At 43.7% G+C, this 23188-nt stretch overlaps 2 protein-coding genes across 4 annotated transcripts in view; one reads left to right on the plus strand and one right to left on the minus strand.

Moving 5' to 3' along the window:
* NKAIN4 (sodium/potassium transporting ATPase interacting 4) overlaps window positions 1–11196 on the plus strand; it is a 66376-nt gene extending 55180 nt beyond the window's left edge. The window contains exons 6-7 of the mRNA XM_040435961.1: window positions 1779–1863; window positions 10628–11196. Of these exons, the coding sequence (XP_040291895.1) occupies window positions 1779–1863; window positions 10628–10637 (95 nt within the window). The 3' untranslated portion in view covers window positions 10638–11196. The remainder of the gene's footprint in view (window positions 1–1778; window positions 1864–10627) is intronic.
* A 2590-nt stretch (window positions 11197–13786) lies between these two features.
* On the minus strand, window positions 13787–22829 carry BIRC7 (baculoviral IAP repeat containing 7). 3 transcript variants are annotated; one of them, XM_040435578.1, is made up of 9 exons: window positions 22748–22829; window positions 21970–22592; window positions 20758–20857; window positions 18235–18316; window positions 18072–18117; window positions 16626–16820; window positions 15765–15833; window positions 14047–14259; window positions 13787–13942 (listed from the first exon to the last, which is right to left on the minus strand). In XM_040435578.1, exons 2-8 carry the CDS (start codon window positions 22574–22576, stop codon window positions 14060–14062), a joined length of 1299 nt encoding a protein of 432 aa, XP_040291512.1. In that variant the 5' UTR covers window positions 22577–22592; window positions 22748–22829; the 3' UTR covers window positions 13787–13942; window positions 14047–14059. The 3 variants fall into 3 exon arrangements, with proteins under 3 accessions (XP_040291512.1, XP_040291511.1, XP_040291513.1); XM_040435577.1 differs by lacking the exon at window positions 22748–22829 and having other exon boundaries at window positions 21970–22670; XM_040435579.1 differs by lacking the exons at window positions 16626–16820; window positions 22748–22829 and having other exon boundaries at window positions 21970–22670.
* Between the last annotated feature and the right edge of the window lie 359 nt (window positions 22830–23188).

A 23188-nucleotide genomic window follows, 5' to 3' on the forward strand; every position in this document is an offset into this window, starting at 1 on the left:
GACTATAACTATTATAATACTAAATCCTATGTGCAAGATTATAACTTCTACAATATTGCTCCCTATATACAAGAATGTAACTACTGTAATACTGCCTCCTATGTACAAGAATATAACTACTATAATACTGTTCCCTATGTACAAGAATCTAGCTATTATAATACTGCCTCTTATGTACACAAATATAACTACTATAATACTGTTCCCTATGTACAAGAATATACCTACTACAATTTCCCTCCTATGTACAATAATATAACTACTATGATACTGCCTCCTATGTACAAGAATATAACTAATATAATACTGCCCTCTATTTACAAGAATATAACTACTATAATACTGCTCCTATGTACAAGAATATAACTACTATAATACTGCCTCCTATGTACAAGAATATAACTACTATATTACTGCCTCCTATGTACAAGAATATAACTACTATAATACTGCTCCTATGTACAAGAATATAACTACTATAATACTGCCTCCTATGTACAAGAATATAACTAATATAATACTGCCTTCTATGTACAAGAATGTAACTACTATAACACTGCTCTCTATGTACAAGAATATACCTACTACAATTTGCCTCCTATGTACAATAATATAGCTACTATAATACTGTAGCTGCCATATTTTGGCCCTTCTGAAATACTAGTACTTCAGTTCACATATTAATCCTACCCGCTGTCTAGTGTACTACTGTGCACTCCGCCTCCCTCACTGCTGGTCAGGACCCCCCCATCCTCTCATACACTGGGACTGATCATTAGACGAAATCTAGGTCATTTGGGTGACACAAGCTATTAACCATTTGTTGCCTTGGACCGTGTAGCAATCCAGGTTAATAAACTTCCTCTGCATACATTTTTCTGTAGTCTGACAAATCCTATCAATACTGATCCCTGCAGAGGTGTTGTGTGTAGGCGCAAACCTCTAATGACTCTCCACCTCCCTGCCAGCACCAGGCAGCAACGGCATCATTAAGGACTGACAGTGACAGAGTTGCCCCATCTAATATATTGTACAGATGTGATTTGTATTCCCAGGCCTCTTACAGAGATGTGATGTTACCAGCCCATACTTGAGCATTTAAAGCGGCGTCTTTCACTAGAGTAGACTATTGAGAACATTTATATAGAGGTGAACTAGTACGTACATTTGAATCCTATGTACATCCCACACTGCCAATCAGTTTTGGAGAGGTGCAAAACCTAGTATTCACTATATTCAAATACCACACACCACCAAGACCATTTGGTCAAGCTGAAGCAGTAGGGCTTACCTGTAAGTCCTTACCCTCTCCATGGACTTATTTGTAACGGGTAGCCCTTCAAACAAATCTTTGGGTCTACCTACCATGAGATGACTGAAAGTGTTGGGATGTGTTCTAGCTAAACCCTTTCTCCAGTCAGCACTTCAGACAGAAGAAGAGCATCTTGTAGAGCCCATCTAGTATACATCAGGCCCTCATGCTGATGCCTAGAGTAGTAACAAGGAGTAACAAGTAGCAAAACATTGTAATGGGCCCCACTTCATCATAACAAGCTTTCATTGGTCTCCCTGTATTCTGTCATCCATAGTCTGGAGATGCCCTCTCAATTACCTAGAGTGCTCCATAGTTTGCATTCTTCCTCACTGATTCACCTCCTTCTTCTCCCGCCCCATCTCCTAGTCCTTGGTCTCTCATCTACTCCATCTTCCCTCCTACCTTTACCCTGCATGTCCATCTCATTGGTTTTTATTTTATTTTGAGCATTTATTTCTTTCAGTTGATTTCATTGCTGGATTTGATCCATTCCCTCTCTACCATGTCAATGAAAAATCCAGTCACCTGCTGTTCAAACACAGTTACCTGTAAGTATGTCAGTGAGAAGCAGATGACCTGGTGGACATCCTGCACTACTACCCTACTGGGGTCCATGGCTGTTTTGCCAGCTTCCAATAGTCAGTCAATATTCCAATGTGAACAAGAAAAATCAGTAAAGTGTGAGGAACAAAGAAGCTGCAATATATATGGTCCCATCAGTGTCACTTTAATTGATAATAATGTATGGGGTTAGAAGATGACTTCAGTCTTCTGTAGGCCTGGTAACTTTATGTTCTAGGATCTTGCCATATCAGTAATATGACAAATGCCCAGCATGGTCCTCTACTGTGTATGGTCATTGGTTCTCTAGCCTGGCATGGAAATTACTTTTTTTTAAAAATTCTGATAGTTTTTATAGAATTTTTGTCAAGAAAAACCAAACGGTTGATCGCAGAGCACACATGGAAATTACTTTAAAGGATATGCACACCTTTGATTGTGCCCAAATGTGTCATTGAGACATGTTGGATGAGGGCGAGTCTTTCCCCTTCATTTGCATTAGTGATTTTCAACAGCTCTGGAGTATACAGTGCATTCGGAAAGTCTTCAGACCCTTTCACTTTTTTCACATCTTGTTATGTTGTGGCCATCTGCTAAAATAAACTCAATACCCCATAATGAGAAGGTGAGAAGAGAATGTTCAAAATCTTAGCTAATTTATTAAAAAGGAAAAACGAAAATCTTGACATAAATATTCAGACCCTTTACTAGGGATCGACCGATTATCGGAAGTACCGATATTATCGGCCGATATTCAGGATTTTGTATGTTATCGGTATCGGCATCTAACCTTGCCGATATGCCGATAATGCGTAAAAAGCGAATACTAGTGAGTGCTTCCATTATGGTGAGTGAGCGATGCACTGTCCTGACCCCGTACAGCATCAGGACCTAGTGCGTGCACTATGACCTGACGCTGCACACTGTCAGGTGACAGTGCAGCGCGGGCCGGAGAACACAGGGGAGCGAGACGCCAGACCTGGAGATGAAGAGGAGCCGCGGCGCAGGAGAGGTAAGGAGTTTTTTTATTTTATTCACCTGAGGTCTGATAGGAGTTAATAAAGGTCTGATCTGAGGTCTGATAGGGTTATAAAGGTCTGATCTGAGGTCTGATAGGGGTAAATAAAGGGCTGATCTGAGGTCTGATAGGGGTTAATAAATGGCTGATCTGAGGTCTGATAGGGGTTAATAAAGGGATGATCTGAGGTCTGATAGGGGTTAATAAAGCGATGATCTGAGGTCTGATAGGGGTTAATAAAGTCAGTGAGGAGGGGGGAAGGGGGGGATGGTGTGGAAATTGGCATTTGCCACTAATATATTATAAATGTAAATGATAAATTAACTACCAACTAAGGGCTTTATTAATTTATAATTTACATTTATAATATACTAGTGCCAAATGCTAATTTCCACCACCTCAGTGACTACCAACTAATATAATATATATTATAAGATATAAAATATCGGTATAAATTATCGGCTATCGGCCTGAAAGTTCACAGGTTATTGGTATCGGTATCAGCTCTAAAAAATCTATATCTGTCAATCCCTACCTTTTACTAAGTACTTAGTGCGGTTACAGCCTCCAGTCTTCTTGGGTGTGATGCCACAAGGTTTGTATGCCTGGATTTGGGAATTTTCTGCCATTCTTCTCCGCAGATCTTCTCAAGCTCTGTTAGGTTGGTTGGGGACCGTCAGTGGACAGCCATTTTCAGGTCTCTCCAGAGATGCCCGATTGGGTTCAAGTCAGGGCTCTGGCAGGGCCACTCAAAGACATTCACAGAGTTGTCCCTAACCCACTCCTGTGTTGTCTTGTTGGAAAATGAACCTTCTGCCCAGTCTGAGGTCCAAAGCACTCTGGATTTGGTTTTCATTAAGAATATCACTATACTTTGCTATAATCAGCGTTCCCTCAACTCTGACAAGTCTCTCTGTCGCAGCCACTGAAAAACACCCCATACCACAACCATTCTTCACTGTAGGGATAGGATTGGGCAGGTGATGAGCAGTGCCTTGTTTCCTCTAGACATGATGCTTAGAATTGAGGTCAAAAAGTTCAATATTAGTTTCATCAGACCAGACAATGTATGTAAACAGTGACTCCACCAGCAGAATAGTGAGTGCAGCTCTGGAGTATAATACAGGATGTAACTGAGGATAAGTAATGCAATGTATAGACGCAGTGACTCCACCAGCAGAAAAGTGAGTTCGGCTCTGGAGTATAATACAAGATGTAACTCAGGATCAGTACAGGATAAGTAATGTATGTACACAGTGACTACATCAGCAGAATAGTGAGTGCACCTAGACGTTGCTCCAAAGTTTGACATAAATTGCCACAATTTGGCAAATCTAGTTGTAGAGAAATCCTGAGGACATATTTGACAGCGGTGTAGCTTAAGATGCCTCGGTTTGCTGCAGAATTGCTCCACAATTTGGGTGAAAAAGTCTGTCGCAGAGTACGACAACCAATAGTCGGCATACAGTTGGACAAAAATGTTTAACCAGGTACCAGATTTATCATCGGGCATGAGCAACTGACATGCACTTGTCTACATACTGACATAGATAAACAAATAAAAAAAAAGATTTAGGCCTAGCATTTCTCAGATTAATTATTTATTGTTACATTAATTATAACCCTCAATGCAGTTTATTAGATGAGCATCTAGCCCTATTTTAAATGCTGCCATTGTATCTGCAATTACTACTTCTTGGGGCATTCCACAGTTTGAGAAATCTAAGGCCCCTTTCACACGGGCGAGAATTCCGCGCGGGTGCAATGTGTGAGGTGAACGCATTGCACCCGCACTGAATCCGGACCCATTCACTTCAATGGGGCTGTGCACATGAGCGGTGATTTTCACGCATCACTTGTGCGGTGCGTGAAAATCGCAGCAAGCTCTATATTCTGCGTTTTTCACGCAACGCAGGCCCCATAGAAATGAATGGGGATGCGTGAAAACCGCATAGCATCCGCAAGCAAGTGCGGATTCAATGCGATTTTCACGCACGGTTGCTAGGAGATGATGTTAGTACATTGATAAAAGTCAATTTACTGTATTATTTTCCCTTATAACATGGTTATAAAGGAAAATAATGGCATTCTTAATAGAGAATGCTTACTAAAATGTCGATTGAGGGGTTAAAAAAAAATAAAAAATTAACTCGCCTCATCCTCTTGTTCGCACAGCCGGCATCGTCTTTTTTCTTCTTCTTTCAGGACCTGCAAAAGGACCTTTGATGACGTAATTGCGCTCATAACGTGGTGACGTCAGCGCAGATCCTGCTGAATGAAGATAGAAAATCCTTCTATCTTCATTCTGCAGGACCTGCGCTGACGTCACCGCGCTCACCACGTGGTGAGCGCAATGACATCAGCGAAGGTCCTTTTGCAGGTCCTTCAAGAAGAACAAAGAAGAGGATCCCTGCTGCGCGATCAAGTGGATGAGGTGAGTAATGTTTTTATTATTTTTTAACCCTCAATTGACATTGGACTTCTGTACTAAAGAATGCTATTATTTTCCATTATAACCATGTTATAATGGAAAATAATAAAGTGAATGGGGTCCCGGGTCGCTCATCCCTCGTCTCTTTAGCAACCATGCGTGAAAATCGTATCCGCAAGCAAGTTTTTCACGCAGCCCCATTCATTTCTATGGGGCCTGCGTTGCGTGAAAAACGCTGAATATAGAACATGCTGCGATTTTCACGCAAAGCACAAGTGATGCGTGAAAAACATCGCTAATGTACACAGCCCCTTTGAAATGAATGGGTCAAAATTCACTGCTGATGCAATGCGTTCACCTCACGCATTGCACCCGTGCGGAATACTCGCCAGTGTGAGAGGGTCCTATGGGGCCAGGGCTGCGTGAAAAACGCAGAATATAGAACATGTGAAAAAAACCGCTCATGTACACAGACCCATTAAAATGAATGGGTCAGGACTCGGTGCGGGTGCTATGCGTTCACGTCACGCATTGCACCCACGTGGAAAACTCAGTCATGTGAAAGGGGCCTAAAGAATCCCTTCCTGTACTGACGTCTAAGGCTACTTGGCTACTTTCACATTTGCGGCAGAGTGATCCGGCAATCTCCTTACAACGGACAGCATTTGTAGACGGATTCGGATTCATCTCACAAATGCATTGCAAGAGCGGATCCGTTTGTCATACGGACAAACGGATCCGTTTCTATATTTTTTTTTCAAATTTTTTAAGATCTGCGCATGCGCAGACCGGAAGGACGGATCCGGCGTTGCGGTATTTTTAATGCCGGATCCGGCACTAATACATTTCAATGTATTCCGGATGCTGCCGTATTATCTCCGTCCTGAAAAGTCAAAAAGACTGAACCGAAGACATCCTGATGCATCCTGAACGTATTTCTCTCCATTCAGAATGCATGGGGATATACCTGATCAGTTCTTTTCCGGTATAGAGCCCCTAGGACAGAACTCTATGCCGGAAAAGAAAAACGCAAGTGTGAAAGTACCCTTAATCGCCTTTTGCCCACATGTAATATATGTCCCCCTGGTCCTTTGTAAAGTCCTTGGCATGAATAAATTCTGTGCCAGTTCTTTGTACCGACCATACATGTATTTATCTATGTAAGGCCTCATGCACACAACCGTTGTGTGTTTTGCCGTCTGCAAATTGCGGATCCACAAAACACGGATGGCGACCGCGTGCGTTCCGCAATTTGCGGAACTGCACGGACAGCCATTAATATAACTGCCTTTTCTTTTCCGCAAAACGGACAAGAATAGGACAGGTTATATTTTTTTTGCAGGCCACGGAACGGAGCAACGGATGCGGACAGCACACGGAGTGCTGTCCACATCTTTTGCGGCCCCATTGAAGTGAATGGGTCCGCATCCAAGCCGCAAAAACTGCGGCTCAGATGCGGATCAAAACAACGTTCGTGTGCATGAGGCCTAAATGAGATTACCTCTAAGGCGTCTTTTTTTATATAATAAACAAGACCAAATTTTTAGGCCTCTCCTTATAACAGAAACCTTGTATGCCATTTAATAATGCTCCCCCCATCTCTGAACCCTTAATGGCTCTCCTTTATATGGAGCCCAATACAGAATCCCGCATCCAGGATATGGCCTTATGATAGTCTACGTTTACACCACATACAGAATTAGTAAGTCAGCTGCAGTAACATCTTTTTGTGTAGCTGTAAGATGGCGGTTACAGGTAGACATACTCTTAAATGTGCAAATCAGGAGCTGCATTTCATGGGGGAGCACTTAGGCAATGATTAATAGGCTGCGAATATGATTCCTGTCATTCCCGGAGAATGATAACACTTGGTAAGGGCTTCATTATACCTTTCCATGCCGGAGATTAAATATCGATCATGTCATCCTCATCTAGGGAAAGCTTGATAAATGGCTGGTACCACTGCTGCCATGCTAAGATGTGCCATCGATGTCTTGACTCATGGGTATGATTAATGGGAATACACACACAGTTAATCTGCTTAGTAAGAGTGAATCCAGTGGATGGTACAGTGTGAATTCAAGTGGTTAAATACAGGTTTTGTATAAGAGCATGCACATGGTAGTATCACAGGTCCATACAACCTCAGAATACTTTATTACAGAGCCACCACAGCCGGCTGAGTCCTATTGTACTGTCCATCATGAGCTCCTCATTCATGAATACAATTCTAGAAGGGCAGCGCAGGGGATGGAAAGTTTCATAAAGGGGTTTCTAGGCTCAGAATATGGATGTCCTATCCTCTGCTCTACACTCATCATTGTATTAATTTGACATGGGAAAATGAGAAATAATAATCCACATTCCAGGACCATACCCCTTCTCCAGATAATTCATCACGTATAGAGGAAATGGGCCTTTTCAGGAGTAAAACAATGATTTTGTTGTGTGGCTGTATGGGGAGTGGTGGTCTCATTAGTGTAATTGCAAGCAAACAATTCAGGTTATAGACATTGTGAGAACTGGATAGGGCCAGATAGGATGCGGGTTAGTTTTGTATGCGATTGCTTTGCGTTCTTCAGTTTTTCCGCGCGAGTGCAATGCCTTTTTGCACGCGCGTGAGAAAAAACTGAATGTGGTACACAGACTCAAACCCGGACTTCTTCATTGAAGTTCGGGTTTGGGTTAGGTATTCTGTAGATTTTAATATTTTCCCTTATAACATGGTTATAAGGGAAAATAATAGCATTCTGAATACAGAATACTAAGTAAATTAGGGATGGAGGGGTTAAAAAAATAAATTAATTAACTCACCTCATCCACTTGTTCGCGCTGCCTGGCTCGTCTTCTTTCTTCTTCTTTAATGACCTGGGAGGAAAAGGACCTTTGGTGACATCACTGCGCTCATCACATGGTCCATTACCATGGTGATAGACCATGTGATGAGCGCAGTGAAGTCACCAAAGGTCCTTTTCCTCCCAGGTCATCAAAGAAGAAAGAAAGAAGACGAGCCGGGCAGTGCGAACAAGTGGATGAGGTGAGTTTAATTTTAATTTTTTTAACCCCTCCATCCCTAATTTACTTAGCATTCTGTATTAAGAATGCTATTATTTTCCCTTATAACCATGTTATAAAGGGAAAATAATAATGATCGGGTTCCCATCCCGATAGTCACCTAGAAACCATGCGTGAAAATCACACCGCATCTGCACTTGCTTGCGGATGCTTTCGATTTTCACGCAGCACAAAAAATCACCGCTCATGTGCACAGCCCCATAGAAATGAATGGGTCTGGATTCAGTGCGGGTGCAATGCGTTCACCTCACACATTGCACCCGCGCAGAAAACTCGCCCGTATGAAAGGAGCCTTACAGTCACAAGTTTAGGATGTGCAGGGCTGTTTTCACTGCTAAATCCAGTGGGGGACAGCTGATCAGCATGAATGATTCACTGCTAACTACTATAATACTGCTCCTATCCACACAAGTATAACTACTATATTACTGCCCATTTTGTACAAGAATATAACTACTATAATACTGCCTCTTATGTAGCGGAATACAATAACTATAATACTGCTCCTATGCACAAGAGTACAACTACTATATTACTGCCCATTTTGTACAAGAATATAACTACTATATTACTGCCTCCCATGTACAAGATTATACCTACTATAATACTGCTTCCTATGTACAATAATATAACTACTATAATACTGTCCTTTATGTAGAGAATATAACTACTATAGTACTGCAAAGAAAAAAGGGGGTCAGTCAGCACATCCCAATGCGCATGTGCACGCTGCCATGTCTAGAATCACAAAGAAAAAGAAATACAATGCAACAGCTCTCTGTAAACCAAATAAAGTACAAAAAAAGTATTCTGATGCTAATGCTGCGCTTATTAAGTAAATTTGATATTCTTAACAAGTACATTTTGTACAAAATTATTTGGGCCCGTCTGCCACATGTCAAGGCGATATCTGTAAGGCAGGAACCCAACACTAAATTCTACCTGTTATGTGCCATAATGGCTATCATAAAATTCAGGGAGTGCAGGTTCCACATGCATGTTGGGCCCACTCTGATTTGTCATTTTTGGTGCCAAAATGGCCTCCATTAAATACAAGAAATGCAGGTACCAACATGCATGCCGAGCCCACTCCATACCTCTCCTGGTGCCAAATGGCCTCCAATGAATGCAGTGAGAGTCCACTCTATACTTCTCCTGTGGCTTCCAGTGAGTGCAGGCTAAGCTTTATATTTAGGCCTCATGCACAGGACCGTTGTTCTGGTCCACATCCAAGCCGCAGTATTTGCGGCTTGGATGCGGACCCATTCACTTCAATGGGGCCGTGAAAGATGCGGACAGCACTCCGTGTGCTGTCCGCATCCGTTGCTCCGTTCCGTGGCCCCGCAAAAAAAAAATAAAAAAATGTCCTATTCTTGTCCGACAAGAATAGGCATTTCTACAATGGGCCGCCTGTTCTGTTCTGCAAATTGCAGAAGGCACACGGGCGGCAATTTGCGGACCGCAAAAAACGGAATGGTCGTGTGCATGAGGCCTTACACTAATTATGGCAACGTGCACCTGCGTATTGGGATGTACTGACTTCTTTGCAGTTTGAACCATCTGACCCATAGGCTGATTTTAATTAATGGAAGTATAAAGCTGTAGCCTGCTCTCCCTGGAAGCCTTTTGGCACCAGGAGAGGTATAGGGTGGACTTTCATTGCATTCATTGGAGGCCATTTGGCACCAGGAGAGGTATGGAGTGGGCGCGGCATGCATGTTGGTACCTGCATTTCTTGTATTTAATGGAAGCCATTTTGGCACCAAAAATGACAAATCAGAGTGGGCCCAACATGCATGTGGAACCTGCACTCCCTGAATTTTATGATAGCCATTATGGCACATAACAGGTAGAATTTAGTGTTGGGTTCCTGTCTTACAGATATCGACTTGACGTGTGGCAAACGGGCCCCAAATAATTTTGTACAAAATGTATTTGTTAAGAATATCAAATTTACTTAATAAGCGTAGCATTAGAATACTTTTTTTGTACTTGGTTTGCAGAAAGCTGTTGCATTGTATATTTTTTTTACTATAGTACTGCCTCCTATGCACAATAATATAACTACTATAATACTGCCCTTTATGTAGAGAATATAACTACTATAATACTGCTTCCTATGTAATATATTACTACGGTAGTACTGTTTTCAAAGAACTAACAGTGCAGCATATTCAGAATATTAGGGTTTTGTCTGATTCGTATTTGACATCTTTCTCTGCTCCAGCCCGTCGTAAATGAGATGCTGCAGCACCACGTGCAGGGAGGTTGACCGTCTGCAGGACACCAGTGGCACAGGGACCTTCAGCATAAGGCTCCTTATTTACTGGAATCAGGTATAGACCGATCGGATAACACCTGACTACTGGAGCTGCCACATGGCACCAACAGAAACTTCGGGACACAACCATCGTGGAATACAGAGACAACGCACAACGGTACAGCCGAGCTCTGACTCATGCCATACTAAAAGTGGGAGGTCAAGACTTGTCCAGCTGTGATCTCATCTGCCTCAGCCCAACATCTTCTCCATTAGAAATGCAATTACGAAAGGTTCGTCCCAGGAATAGTACAGTATGTGGACAATGGTGGCACAGACTAAGACCCAGTAGTCCTCAGTGCCCAGGCATGCCGGGGTAGCCAAGACACTTCTCCACAGACATGGTTAGATTTCTACTTTTTTTCCCCCCTCTCAATAGGCAATTACATTTTTTCTCTCCCTGAAAGCTAAGGCTGATTTAAGATTTAATTAAATTGATATCCAGTTGTGAACTTAATTCTATTAACGTCACTACTCTTGCCATTTATTTTCTTTAGGCCTCTTTCACATGTCAGTGAAGCACAGACCTGTTGTAACTGTGGTCTCCATGGACTTTAATGTGTGTATACTCAGTGGTTTTCCATGGACTTGGTGTCTGGCGACACCAAGAAAGTACGCCTCATATCCATTATAGGCTTTAGATCCGTGAAAATCACTGACAAGACATCGTTGCTAGGATATGCTCTGGAATTTCATTTACAAGGGGGGGGGGGGGGGGGGAATAGAAAAGTCATCATGGATGGGTGACAGGGCTTAGTGCCAATATGGGCACATAATTGATCAGCGACCCCAGTTTGACAGATCTACTGGAGTTGGAGTTTCTGCTCAAGTTGTGAAATTACATGAGTTAATTTCACACTGTAAAACTGCAGTACAATACAGTACCACCAAAATGACCGAGATCTAACAAATCTCATGTACACTTTCCTTCCATGCAGATTTTCAAATCTGCACCAGGTTGATTATGTGAAACAAAATCTAGACCCAAAAACCACAAAAAAAAACTTGCAGCTTTATATGTTTCGGTGCATATTTCATGAGGATTTTCTTCATACAAATCTGTACTGTGTGCAGGTACCCTATGGTCTAAAATTCACTTGTGATATCTGCTGCAGTGTATATACGTGGCGCTCCTGCCCCTGTAGGCACAATAAGGAAGACAGTGATCAGGGTTTTACATGCACCCAATTGTCTGTTTGGGATGCCCATAAAGGGACTGCAGGTTTACACTATACCAAACCATATGACCCGTGAATTATGACCCGATTTAGCACTAGAAATGTTGTAAAAATAATCCATAGAAAAGATGTATAGCTATACATGAAGAATATCATAAATAGTATGCATATAAAGATCTATTACACCTTGACCGTGCATCTTTTTAAAATAAACAGGGATATATGAAGAAGAACAAGGTGGCAAAAATCAAACTGCCAGGCAAGTCTTGCTGCAAATATAATAGAGATATAAATTTCAAAGTGCCGGAGCATGCGTGGATACCCTACCTAGATTAAAAAGCAGAGAGCAAGCGCAATCTTACACACAGAGAGGGTATGTTAAAGAATGTGGGACGAACTGCAAAGGCAATGTTAATAATCTATGTCCCAAGACATGCGCACTAGTGACCTAAGAAAAAGACCTGGAGGTAGAGTACTCACGCATGCCCAATAGACATCTGGAACTATACCGGAGAGCAAGAGACACACAAAAAAATCTCTAAGTATGGGGGCATGCGCAGTAGATGTTGCCGAATAGGACTTGAATAGAAGTATTGACGCATGCGCAAAAGGTATATGGAGGAATAAGGGAGGAAAAATCTTCTAAGTCCTGACGCATGCGCACTTGAAGGGGTGACGCGAATATATGACGGAAGAGAGGCTTCTAAGATACCGGATAGGATGATCATGCTGCCACACGAGTTCTGAGCAGGGATTGGGCAGAGGATGTCTAACAGCCCACCCCTAGCAGTTATAAGCATCTACTTACGAAGCACTCGTGTTGACAGTAGCTCCATCCCCTGATGAAGCCACATCTAGTGGCGAAACATGTTGGGGGAGCTCTAGCTTGATCTTTTAAATTAGGTGTGTGATAGATACTGCGTCTGAGTGGTGAGATCTGCAGACTCACTATACTTGGACGCACTAGCGGCAGCAGCTGCACTCAGAGTGGCGCTAATAGGGACTTCTTCCCCAGCGATATATATAAGGCTATCCCTGAACACTCTATGTGGCGGCAGCGTTAGAGGGAATCATCCAAAAGCAATTCAGGACGCACTTATGGGAATCATATCCCAGTTTACTGCCGATAGTATCATCATAGCACCTTTACATTTTAAAAAGCATTTTCTTTCTTTTCTTTCTCCTGTTCTGTATTAGTTTTATTGATAGAAATAAACGTTACGTTTTACCTGACCAGAAACAGGAGCTTTGTAGCCTCAGGCTATCTGAACCATATAAAACCATAGGAATGTATCGGGATCTTAGACCATAATGGATCTGGTTGTTTGCGGTTGCAATATCCAGCTGTTGAGTCAACACTGCCCCCTTGTGGACATACACGCTCTACAGCACCAAGTCAGTTTTCCTTGACTCTGTTGCTGTAAATCAGTGCCAAGTTTATCAAGTGTTGCATGAATGATACATTTCTTAAATTCAAATTTTTTTTTTTTTTTTTTTTAGATAATTTCCCCCCCCCACACACACGGAAGACTGCACTTTTTTTTAGGCCACAGGTGAAAACTTTTGTACACCTAATGATAGAAAATCATACATTTTTCAAAAGTGGTGAGTGCAGTGTAAAAAATTTTTTTTTTAAAATTGAATTTTAAAGTCAAATTTTTTTTTTTATACAATAAGATGTGCACCAATATTTGCAAGTTTGTCTTATTTGATGAAATAAATTACCTCCATATGAGCACTATAATTTCATATCTACAGATACTGGGGGCAATAAAGGGGCCCAGCAGTTCCCACATTGTAATAATGGAGAACCTTTGATTTGGGGGGGGGAGGAAACAGACCACCACTTTTATAAAATATTATATACTTTATTGCAAAATATCCCACATCATCATATTAACTTCTCACTCTTTATAATATCCACATATTATATATAAAAACCCTTCTTATAGTTGGTCACTACAGACCGCCGTCAAACACAGAGACTGGATGAGACCAGCCTATTGTCCAGGGGGGGACATCAAATAGGGTCCTTCCATGGTACCTGTAGTAGGACGACAGAGTTACTTGGAGTATTCCACTGGGCTGAAAGATATAGAATTTATATATAACACACTTTCCATGAGCCTTCTGCAAATTGGTACTTACCTTGTTCAAGGCATCAGGACATGAAAGCCCGTACGCTGCCTCTGATCGATGCCCTGCAGATTGGGCAGTGTCTAAGATTCGGGGCGCAATCCATGCAGACCACCAGATGGCCACATGGCACAAAGACCATTGAAACATCCTTGTCCATGCACACTTTACACAATCTCTCTTCTTTCAGCCTCCGGAGCTGCTCTTCAGTACTAAGCACAGTCTCTGAAGAAAGAAGCAGTCATGTAGTTATCATAGTCAACCAAAACCCATAAAACATCTGGGGGCCATAAAGCCCACCTGGTCTAGTCCCTTAAATCTGAACTATAGTCATCCAGTGGTACTCTACCACCAGCCTGGGTCTCTGCGCCAGAGCAGCACATTACGTCACTGATGTTCAGCATTTATTGTCTGGGCAGCTCTGTGCAGTCAGCGACTTTAGCGCCAGTCGTGCAACCACCAGAGAGACAATGGCAGTTAAGTCACTGTCTGTAAGAAAAGACTACCATGGCCTGTATTTCTGGCGCAGATCCCTGCGCCACAATTTGACTTTTCCCTGCTCACACCAGATCTAAAAAAAGTGGGAAGGGAATTGATCGGCAGGCCTGTCTCATTCATAATTTTCTACCCCTGTTTTAGGCATAGAAAATGATCTAAATGTAAGACATCTAGGAAGCTCTCTTACATTAAGGGTCCATTCACACGTCCGTTTTTTCTTTCCTGATCTGTTCCGTTTTTTGCTGAACAGATCTGGACCCATTCATTTTCAATGGGTCCTGGAAAAAAACGGACAGCTCAATGTCTGATTTTTTTCAGGACCCATTGAAAATGAATGGGTCCAGATCTGTTCCTGAAAAAACGGAACAGATCAGGAAAGAAAAAACGCAAGTGTGAATGGACCCTTAGAAGTGGTGGAGGATCCGCTGAAGTTATGTAGAGGCTAGCGCCTCTTCATAAGGCCTCCTGCACACAAACGCATGCTCCCCATGGTAGTGCTGCGGCCCACAAATTGCAGTCCGCCATGCACAAACACTGTCCGTGGGGCAGCCGCAACGGATTGCGGACCCATTCACTTTAATAGGTCCACAATCCGGCCGTTCCGCAAAAAGATAGGACATGTTCTCTTTTTGCGGAACGGAAGTACGGGACGAAACCCTACAGAAGCACTCCGTAGTGCTTCTGCATCTCTGGATTTGCAGACAGATTGAAGTGAATACGGCCATGGAGCGTTCGTGTGCAGGAGGCCTAACTCCGATGTATTCCCTGACAGTTATAGGGGTTCTTAAGACTGGTGTTTAAAATTGGCGTCTTAATAAATGGGCCTCTTCGTGTCTTGAAAATAACTTTTGGGGAAAGCAGCCATTTTTCTGATAAGCACCCCCAGACAAGTCTGCTTGGGCCCCAGAATTGCCAAGTCCATTTCTGCTGTCAACATGTTCTATTTGGGAAGGGGGGGTAGGTTTAACAAACACTGCCCCATGTGGACAAGACAGTAACTACTGTAATTCTACCCTCTATCTAGGGACAGGACTAACTACTATAATACTGCCCTCTATGTACAAGAATATACTGTAACGCTATAATGCCGCCTTCCTGTGTAAAAGAATATTACTTAATACAAATATAAATCTGCCCTGAATGAACAATATTATAACTACTATAATATAGCCTCCTATGTACAAGAATATAACTTCTATAATACTGCCCTCTATAGGCAAGAACTTGATTACCTGGTTCTTTTGGTGGTTGGGGCTCAGAACTTGCCCTTTGTGCTGGAGCTTCATGGACCCTTACATAGTCTGGAGGGATAACAAAGGTCATAGGAATACACAGCAGCACTGCACACAATGCCATGGACTATGGTTAATGTCGGTTTTGAGTTGGAAAAAAAAAAAAAAAAAAAAAAAAAAACGCTGCATGCTCGGTTTTTTCTATCCACTGCAATCAGTGGATAGACGCCACATCTGTACAGGTCACATATATCAGTTCAGCTCCCGGCCTAAAATAGCTGGTCGGACACAACGGATGTGTGAAGTGGGCCTAAACGTAGCTCTGGATGTGAATGGAGTACAATTGTCTTTGATTTCTGACTAGTGCTCTGCCCTTCAGATAACATCATATTTTGGCATCCTGCATCACAACTGACGTGCCAGATAGGAGAGCGTTATTCCATAGAAAACTATGGTATCCGTTCTGGCTTCAATTCCCCTCCAGCGTTTTCCAATTCACAATGGAGGAGAACTGAATTGGATCACCAGACATATGTGAAGGGGGGCTAGAGATCTGTGACTTCTTGAGCACCACTTAAAAGCTCACATTGAGGAAAACAAAAATATTGGGACTCAGTCCAGCTTTAGCTAAGCCCATATAATGGACTGCACTTTGCTGAAACGATATTGGGGCAGCAGAAAGCCAAACATTTTGAACACATCTCTGGAAGAGGCTAGAGTGCAAAAGTATAAACTCAATCAAGTGCAACAGAAGCATCTGCAAAGTTACTCACACGTAGAAACATACAAGTAAAACAAGACACTACAACACCCACCATCCACACAGGCCAACATTTTGCTTTGCCTAAGCTATGTATATACCTGTTGTATGTGCCTGTTTCTCCTCTTCTGCCTGGATTAGAGCATGGACCAGGTCAGAAACAGAGCTGTAAGGAGCCCCAACCATCAGGAACCGGCTTTGAACCAGACTGACCACCAAGTTTTCATCGAAACCCATCTGCAGAGCACTCTGGGCTACAGATGACTGAAGGAAGGCCTGACAATCACCACGAGAATCTGCAAGGGAGGGGGTTAATCCAGTTACTCAAACACCAATATACTGGTGTGTTCACCTCCAGAAACTCAGTGCCCATGGGCTATGTTAGTGCCTTCACATTCTCCACCCCAGCTGAAGGGTGCTGTCACATTCAAGCACAAATCCCTTTGAGATATATATATATATATATATATATATATATAGATGGGGGCCGCGTTGCCTTTTTCATGGGGGTGCTATGCCAGTATGATCATTTACAAAAAAAAAGGACCAAATTAGAATGGGGTGAAATTTCTAAGTCCGTCCCCGAGGAGACATCATGGTGCTTCGGGAGAGGAGATGCGGCGTTCAACAGCACTATACATATGCCTATTCTATAACTGGAGCAGATGGCCAGGGTGTGGCATAAGGGAGCGTGTAACTTGGCATCTGGCACTAGCCATAAACACATGGTCACTGGGAGGAGGTGCTGGTAGCAATGAAATGAACTGGAGATACAGCTAAATGTACGCACATGGGGCCACCACTCAACATGGGCCCCCTCATTTTTAGGGGTCCAAGTGGCCAGATCACACTCATATGGAAAAGTGTTTTTTGGGACTAAATATTGATGTCTATCCATAGGTTTTGAATGGTGGGAGTGCCAATCAGCTAGAGCGCTGCCAGCCCTCAGTGTTTACCCAGGTGCATTTACCTAAGTGGAGCCAAGCTGAAGTACCAGGTGCCCATATGAACAAGCTACTGTGCCTGGGTAAATATTAAAGGGGAATTCCAGCAATCCCATCAACCAGCTCAGTGGCAGGGGCTGGACCCCCACAATCACATCCTAGATGAACTATTGTATTTACTTTGAAGGCTACAGTATGTATGTATGTATGTATGTATGTATGTATGTATGTATGTGTTATAGGGTTTTACTTGGTCACCAAATTCACATGCAAGATTAAAATATTGTTTTGTGATGGTGTTTCTCTCAGCATTCAACTACTGGGGAGCCACAGACTGAAGAACTGTTTGCAAGATGTCCAATCTCAGTGGTTAGACCACTTTTACACAGTTAGTGTTTGATCAGTGATCTCCTTCAGTTATTGTGAGCCAAAACCAGGTGCGGGTCAAAAAACAAAGAACAGGAGCACATCTTTCTATTATACCTCATCTCTATAACCGCAACTCCTGGTTTTGGCTCACAATCACTCATTGTGTGAAAGACCTTACATAGCTCTGGCCTTCAAACTGTTGACCTCTGTGGTAAAGACAAAGCACACACTCACTGATGGGGCTGTCTGGGCTCCTGTCCAACGACCTCTGAGATTCAGGCTGTGGAAACCAAAAGACATGAAAAGTTTTAGACCTCCAACCAAAACATTTAAATTCCTATGCGAAAAACCATGAATGATACCAGAGGAGACATGGCAACTGCTTGTGTGAACTCACCATACTTTCTGGACTACTGAATAAAGCATCCTGCACTCCACGGATGTAGGCCAAACCCATGGACTGGATGAGGAATTCACACCTGCAATGACAGTCTGGGGTAAGGTTATGGACGCAACAGCTGCAATTAGATTAATCAATACTTAATTATATCCTCTATAGAATGACAACATGACCTAGTGGAACTACGGCAATTAATAATCAAGCAAAAATAATTGCGCATAATTCAGTTCCTTTTAAAAGGCATCAATATTTATTAGGACTAGCTGAAGCACATTACATATCAGGATTGTAGTAGCTAAAGCGAATATAAAAACATCCCAAAAACAAACCCCACACTTCAATATACTCTGTATACCAGAACCAATATAAATATTCAACATTAATCCCCGACAGTCCAACTATAGGCGATTGTAAGAAGAAAATACCCTGATAATACTACCTCAGGGCTATGTAACCACTAGTCCCCTAAATACACTGCTCAAAAAAATAAAAGGGAACACTTAAACACCACAACGTAACTCCAAGTCAATCACACTTCTGTGAAATCAAACTGTCCACTTAGGAAGCAACACTGAGGGACAATCAATTTCACATGCTGTTGTGCCAATGGGATAGACAACAGGCGGAAATTATAGGCAATTAGCAAGACACCCCCAATAAAGGAGTGGCTCTGCAGGTGGTGACCACAGACCACTTCTCAGTTCCTATGCTTCCTGGCTGATGTTTTGGTCACTTTTGAATGCTGGCGGTGCTTTCACTCTAGTGGTAGCATGAGACGGAGTCTACAACCCACACAAGTGGCTCAGGTAGTGCAGCTTATCCAGGATGGTACATCAATATGAGCTGTGGCAAGAAGGCTTGCTGTGTGTCAGCGTAGTGTCCAGAGCAGGGAGGCGCTACCAGGAGACAGGCCAGTACATCAGGAGACGTGGAGGAGGCCGTAGGAGGGCAACAACCCAGCAGCAGGACCGCTACCTCCGCCTTTGTGCAAGGAGGAACAGGAGGAACACTGCCAGACCCCTGCAAAATGACCTCCAGCAGGCCACAAATGTGCATGTGTCTGCTTAAACGGTCAGAAACAGACTCCACGAGGGTGATATGAGGGCCCGACGTCCACAGGTGGGGGTTGTGCTTACAGCCCAACACCGTGCAGGACGTTTGGCATTTGCCAGAGAACACCAAGATTGGCAAATTCGCCACTGGAGCCCTGTGCTCTTCACAGATGAAAGCAGGTTCACACTGAGCACATGTGACAGTCTGGAGACGCCGTGGAGAACGTTCTGCTGCCTGCAACATCCTCCAGCATGACCGGTTTGGCATTGGGTCAGTAATGGTGTGGGGTGGCATTTCTTTGGAGGGCCGCACAGCCCTCCATGTGCTCGCCAGAGGTAGCCTGACAGCCATTAGGTACCGAGATGAGATCCTCAGACCCCTTGTGAGACCATATGCTGGTGCGGTTGGCCCTGGGTTCTTCATAATGCAAGACAATGCTAGACCTCATGTGGCTCGAGTGTGTCAGCAGTTCCTGCAAGACGAAGGCATTGATGCTATGGACTGGCCCGCCCGTTCCCTAGACCTGAATCCAATTGAGCACATCTGGGACATCATGTCTCGCTCTATCCACCAACGTCACGTTGCACCACAGACTGTCCAGGAGTTGGCAGATGCTTTAGTCCAGGTCTGGGAGGAGATCCCTCAGGAGACCGTCCGCCACCTCATCAGGAGCATGCACAGGCGTTGTAGGGAGGTCATACAGGCACGTGGAGGCCACACACACACACTACTGAGCCTCATTTTGACTTGTTTTAAGGACATTACATCAAAGTTGGATCAGCCTGTAGTGTATTTTTCCACTTTCATTTTGAGTGTGACTCCAAATCCAGACCTCCATGGGTTGAAAAATTTGATTTCCTTTTTTACATTTGTGTGATTTTGTTATCAGCAAATTCATCTATGTAAAGAACAAATTTCAGAAGAATATTTAATCAATTCAGATCTAGGATGTGTTATTTTTGTGTTCTTAATTTTTTTGAGCAGTGTATAATACTTGTGATAACTACTGATCATCATTACCCTAGTAGTTGGACATACAGGCCGTGACCTAAAAATGTAAACTATACCAAGTGAAGAGTCAAGATGGCGCCCCTACCACCACCACCCCCCTCAACACAAGTGTCGTGTGATGTGTCCTCGGGAGGAGAGTCCCACTACTTATAACAATCACCTGTAATTGCACTGGCAGGGATTAATGTGAAATATTCATATTGGTTCTGGTATACAGAGTACGGTATATTAAAGTGTTTTTTAGATTGTTTTTATATTTGGTTCAGCTACCACGATCATGATATCCAATGTGTTATAGGTAATCCTAATAAATATTGATGATTTTAAAAAGGAACTGAACTAAACTCCATTTTTTGTTGATAATTACAGATTCATGCATCTCATGGTGGAAGCCTTGGGATTACATGATCTTACCCTTTATATCCTCAACATATCCTGTAGGTTCCCGAGGCTTACCTTGGAAACCACTTAGCATGCTCTCTCCAGGGGTCATCCCCCCTCTCCCAATTGCTGAGCCCCCCATCACAGTGAAAACACTTGACGTTATCTCTGTGTCCTGCAAAAGATGGGAGAAAATCAGTAATAGTCAAGGGATCACAACAGATGCAGCTTTTTTGGGTCATACGAGATATTGATTTTTGCCCCCCTCCCCAGTCACACGACCATTAACCCCTTTGTTTGCTGCAGGCCCGATGACCTACTAGTGGGTTCCTACCAGTGACCATCACATGCCTGACACCCATCACCTGCTCCCCACGCAGGACCCTTCAGTCTATAGTTTTATGGGAAATGTTTGAGGGCTTTCTAATACCTTATCTTAATTCCTCACCATTTCTGAGCTCTCTGGATGCAAACATATGTCCCAGCTCACTAAACAGGCAGAGGCTAAAATCCTGTACAGACCAAGTACGTCACTGGTGATCTGATGTTACATCCAGTCTGGACAATCCTCTGGCAGCTGAGCACCATAGAAAGCACTCGGATACACTCCACCTTCACCGATACAGTGCAGCAAACTACTAGGACAGGACGGATTTGTGCTGCAGAGGATTGTCTTGACAGATAATAGGCCTTTTGGTACAAAGATCATGTGACGATAGTAAGGTCATACATACTATAGAGGCCACTCAGACCGATGCTAAGGGGCCCAGCTAATACTAGACCTCTCTTCCCTATGGACGGAACCATGCAGAGCACCCCCACATCCACAGCAATGCTGCCCTTCTCTCCACCATGGAGATGGGGCAACAAGAACTTGGGTGCCCTGTCTCATGTCCAGAAGTCAGCAGGAACCTCAGTTTTGATGCTTAAGTCTCCTTTGCTTCAGATGTCACCTGAAAGCTGTTTTGCCGGGTCAATTTGGAAGCTAGATGTAGCAGAGCCCGATCAGTCACTTAACTATTGCTGGGACAGGTCCGTTTTGACAGCCCCTTTTTCAGTTGAGGCAGTCTGCTGGTAATGTGGGGTTTGTGCTCAATGCACCAAAGTGGGCTTTTTTCAAGTGTCACTACATGTGGAGAAAAAAAAAAAAAAAACAACATGGTGCCCAGTAGTCAATGGGCACCCATTTAATACAGAAGCCCTTTGCTTCAACTCTCTGCTCATCAGGTACTGTTGTAAAGACACCCAGCTTTTCTGGAAACCGATTATCTGATATTATACACTTACCAGTGTAGAAAAAGCCTGCCCGGGCCAGGACATCAGGGGTCACCTCTGCATATGGAGGCCAGTTGTGGTAAGTTCCTAGGCGCTCCCTTTCCTCCATCATTTCAGGGTACACTGCTTGCCAGGTCTCCTCTTCCTCCTCACCAGGGAACCGTTGCAACTGTCCAAGAATTTGCCCATCCACAGAGTCCCTACCACTTGAACAAGGAATATTGCCCACCTCTCTGCCCAGCATAAAGGGGCACGAGGGAAAGAATTTACGGTGCTCTCCTTGAGGATGGTCCCCAGGTTCCCAACACCTAAGGACTCCTCCACAGCAGAAGCACCGTACTCTGTCCCCAGGGCCAAGGTAGTAAAAACCAGCCTTGGCAAGGTCCCTGGGGGACATCGTGCTGGGTCCAGGCCACATTGTAAAGGTCCGTAATCTGCTCGCTTCACAGCGCATACTGGGCTTCACCACCACAGGGGACTGCGACACCATTGTGGAGGGTGGTCTCCAGGAGCCCAGGATGTGGCTGATCACCTCGTCCTCCATTGACAGATCCATTCCTCTTCTGCAGCGTGCCCTGTGCCCGACCAGAGGGCTGGAATCCCAGTGCCAACGACTCATTGCAGCAGATGATCTTCTGGAAGAGAGGGAAACTAGTCAGCATCACATGAGGCAGGGGCCGCTCACCTGTACACAGGGCAGTCACAAGGCATAGAGGGTGGCATCCACCTGTACAGACATAAGGGAAGGGGTGGAACTGAACAGCACGAGTCACGTGGGAGCATGGCTTACCTCCTGTCAGGTTATTGGGTAGGGGGGAGCAGAAAGCACTCCGCAGTAGAATCTGCCCATGCTTCACATTAGTGGGTTGTCACCCAGCTTCCCCTCCTGAAAACCAGCAGTGACCCTCACATCAAGCTCGGAGTAAAGCCATGTTGCCCTCTATAATCCATGCTTGTGTACGCAGCCCGCCTGCTCTGTACAGTTCACAGAGCTGATTCAGCTGCTGTACCCAGAACATACCCATACTGCACTGCACAGCTACAAAGTGCAAGTAACTAAAGGGGACGCAAGACTTTTCACAGCTGAGGATTTGTTACAATTATATCCAGTCAGAGACAAACTGCTTTAATACCAACAATGTAACAATCCCTCAGCCCTGAGAACCATAAGGCCCCCTGCACACGATCAGGATTGCGTGCGGATTTTCCGCGCGGATTTGCGTGCGGAAAA

The sequence above is a fragment of the Bufo bufo genome, chromosome 6 (genome assembly GCF_905171765.1).
Source record: "Bufo bufo chromosome 6, aBufBuf1.1, whole genome shotgun sequence".
NCBI classification, from domain to species: domain Eukaryota; kingdom Metazoa; phylum Chordata; class Amphibia; order Anura; family Bufonidae; genus Bufo; species Bufo bufo.

Coding starts and splice junctions, on each gene's coding strand:
- BIRC7 (XM_040435578.1), bottom strand. CDS start 22,576: ATGAGTCGTTGGCACTGGGATTCCAGCCCTCTGGTCGGGCACAGGGCA. Junction 18,118..18,234: donor TCAGTAGTCCAGAAAGTATG/GTGAGTTCACAC, acceptor TGGTTTCCACAG/CCTGAATCTCAGAGGTCGTT. Junction 15,834..16,625: donor GAAACAGGCACATACAACAG/GTATATACATAG, acceptor TTATCCCTCCAG/ACTATGTAAGGGTCCATGAA.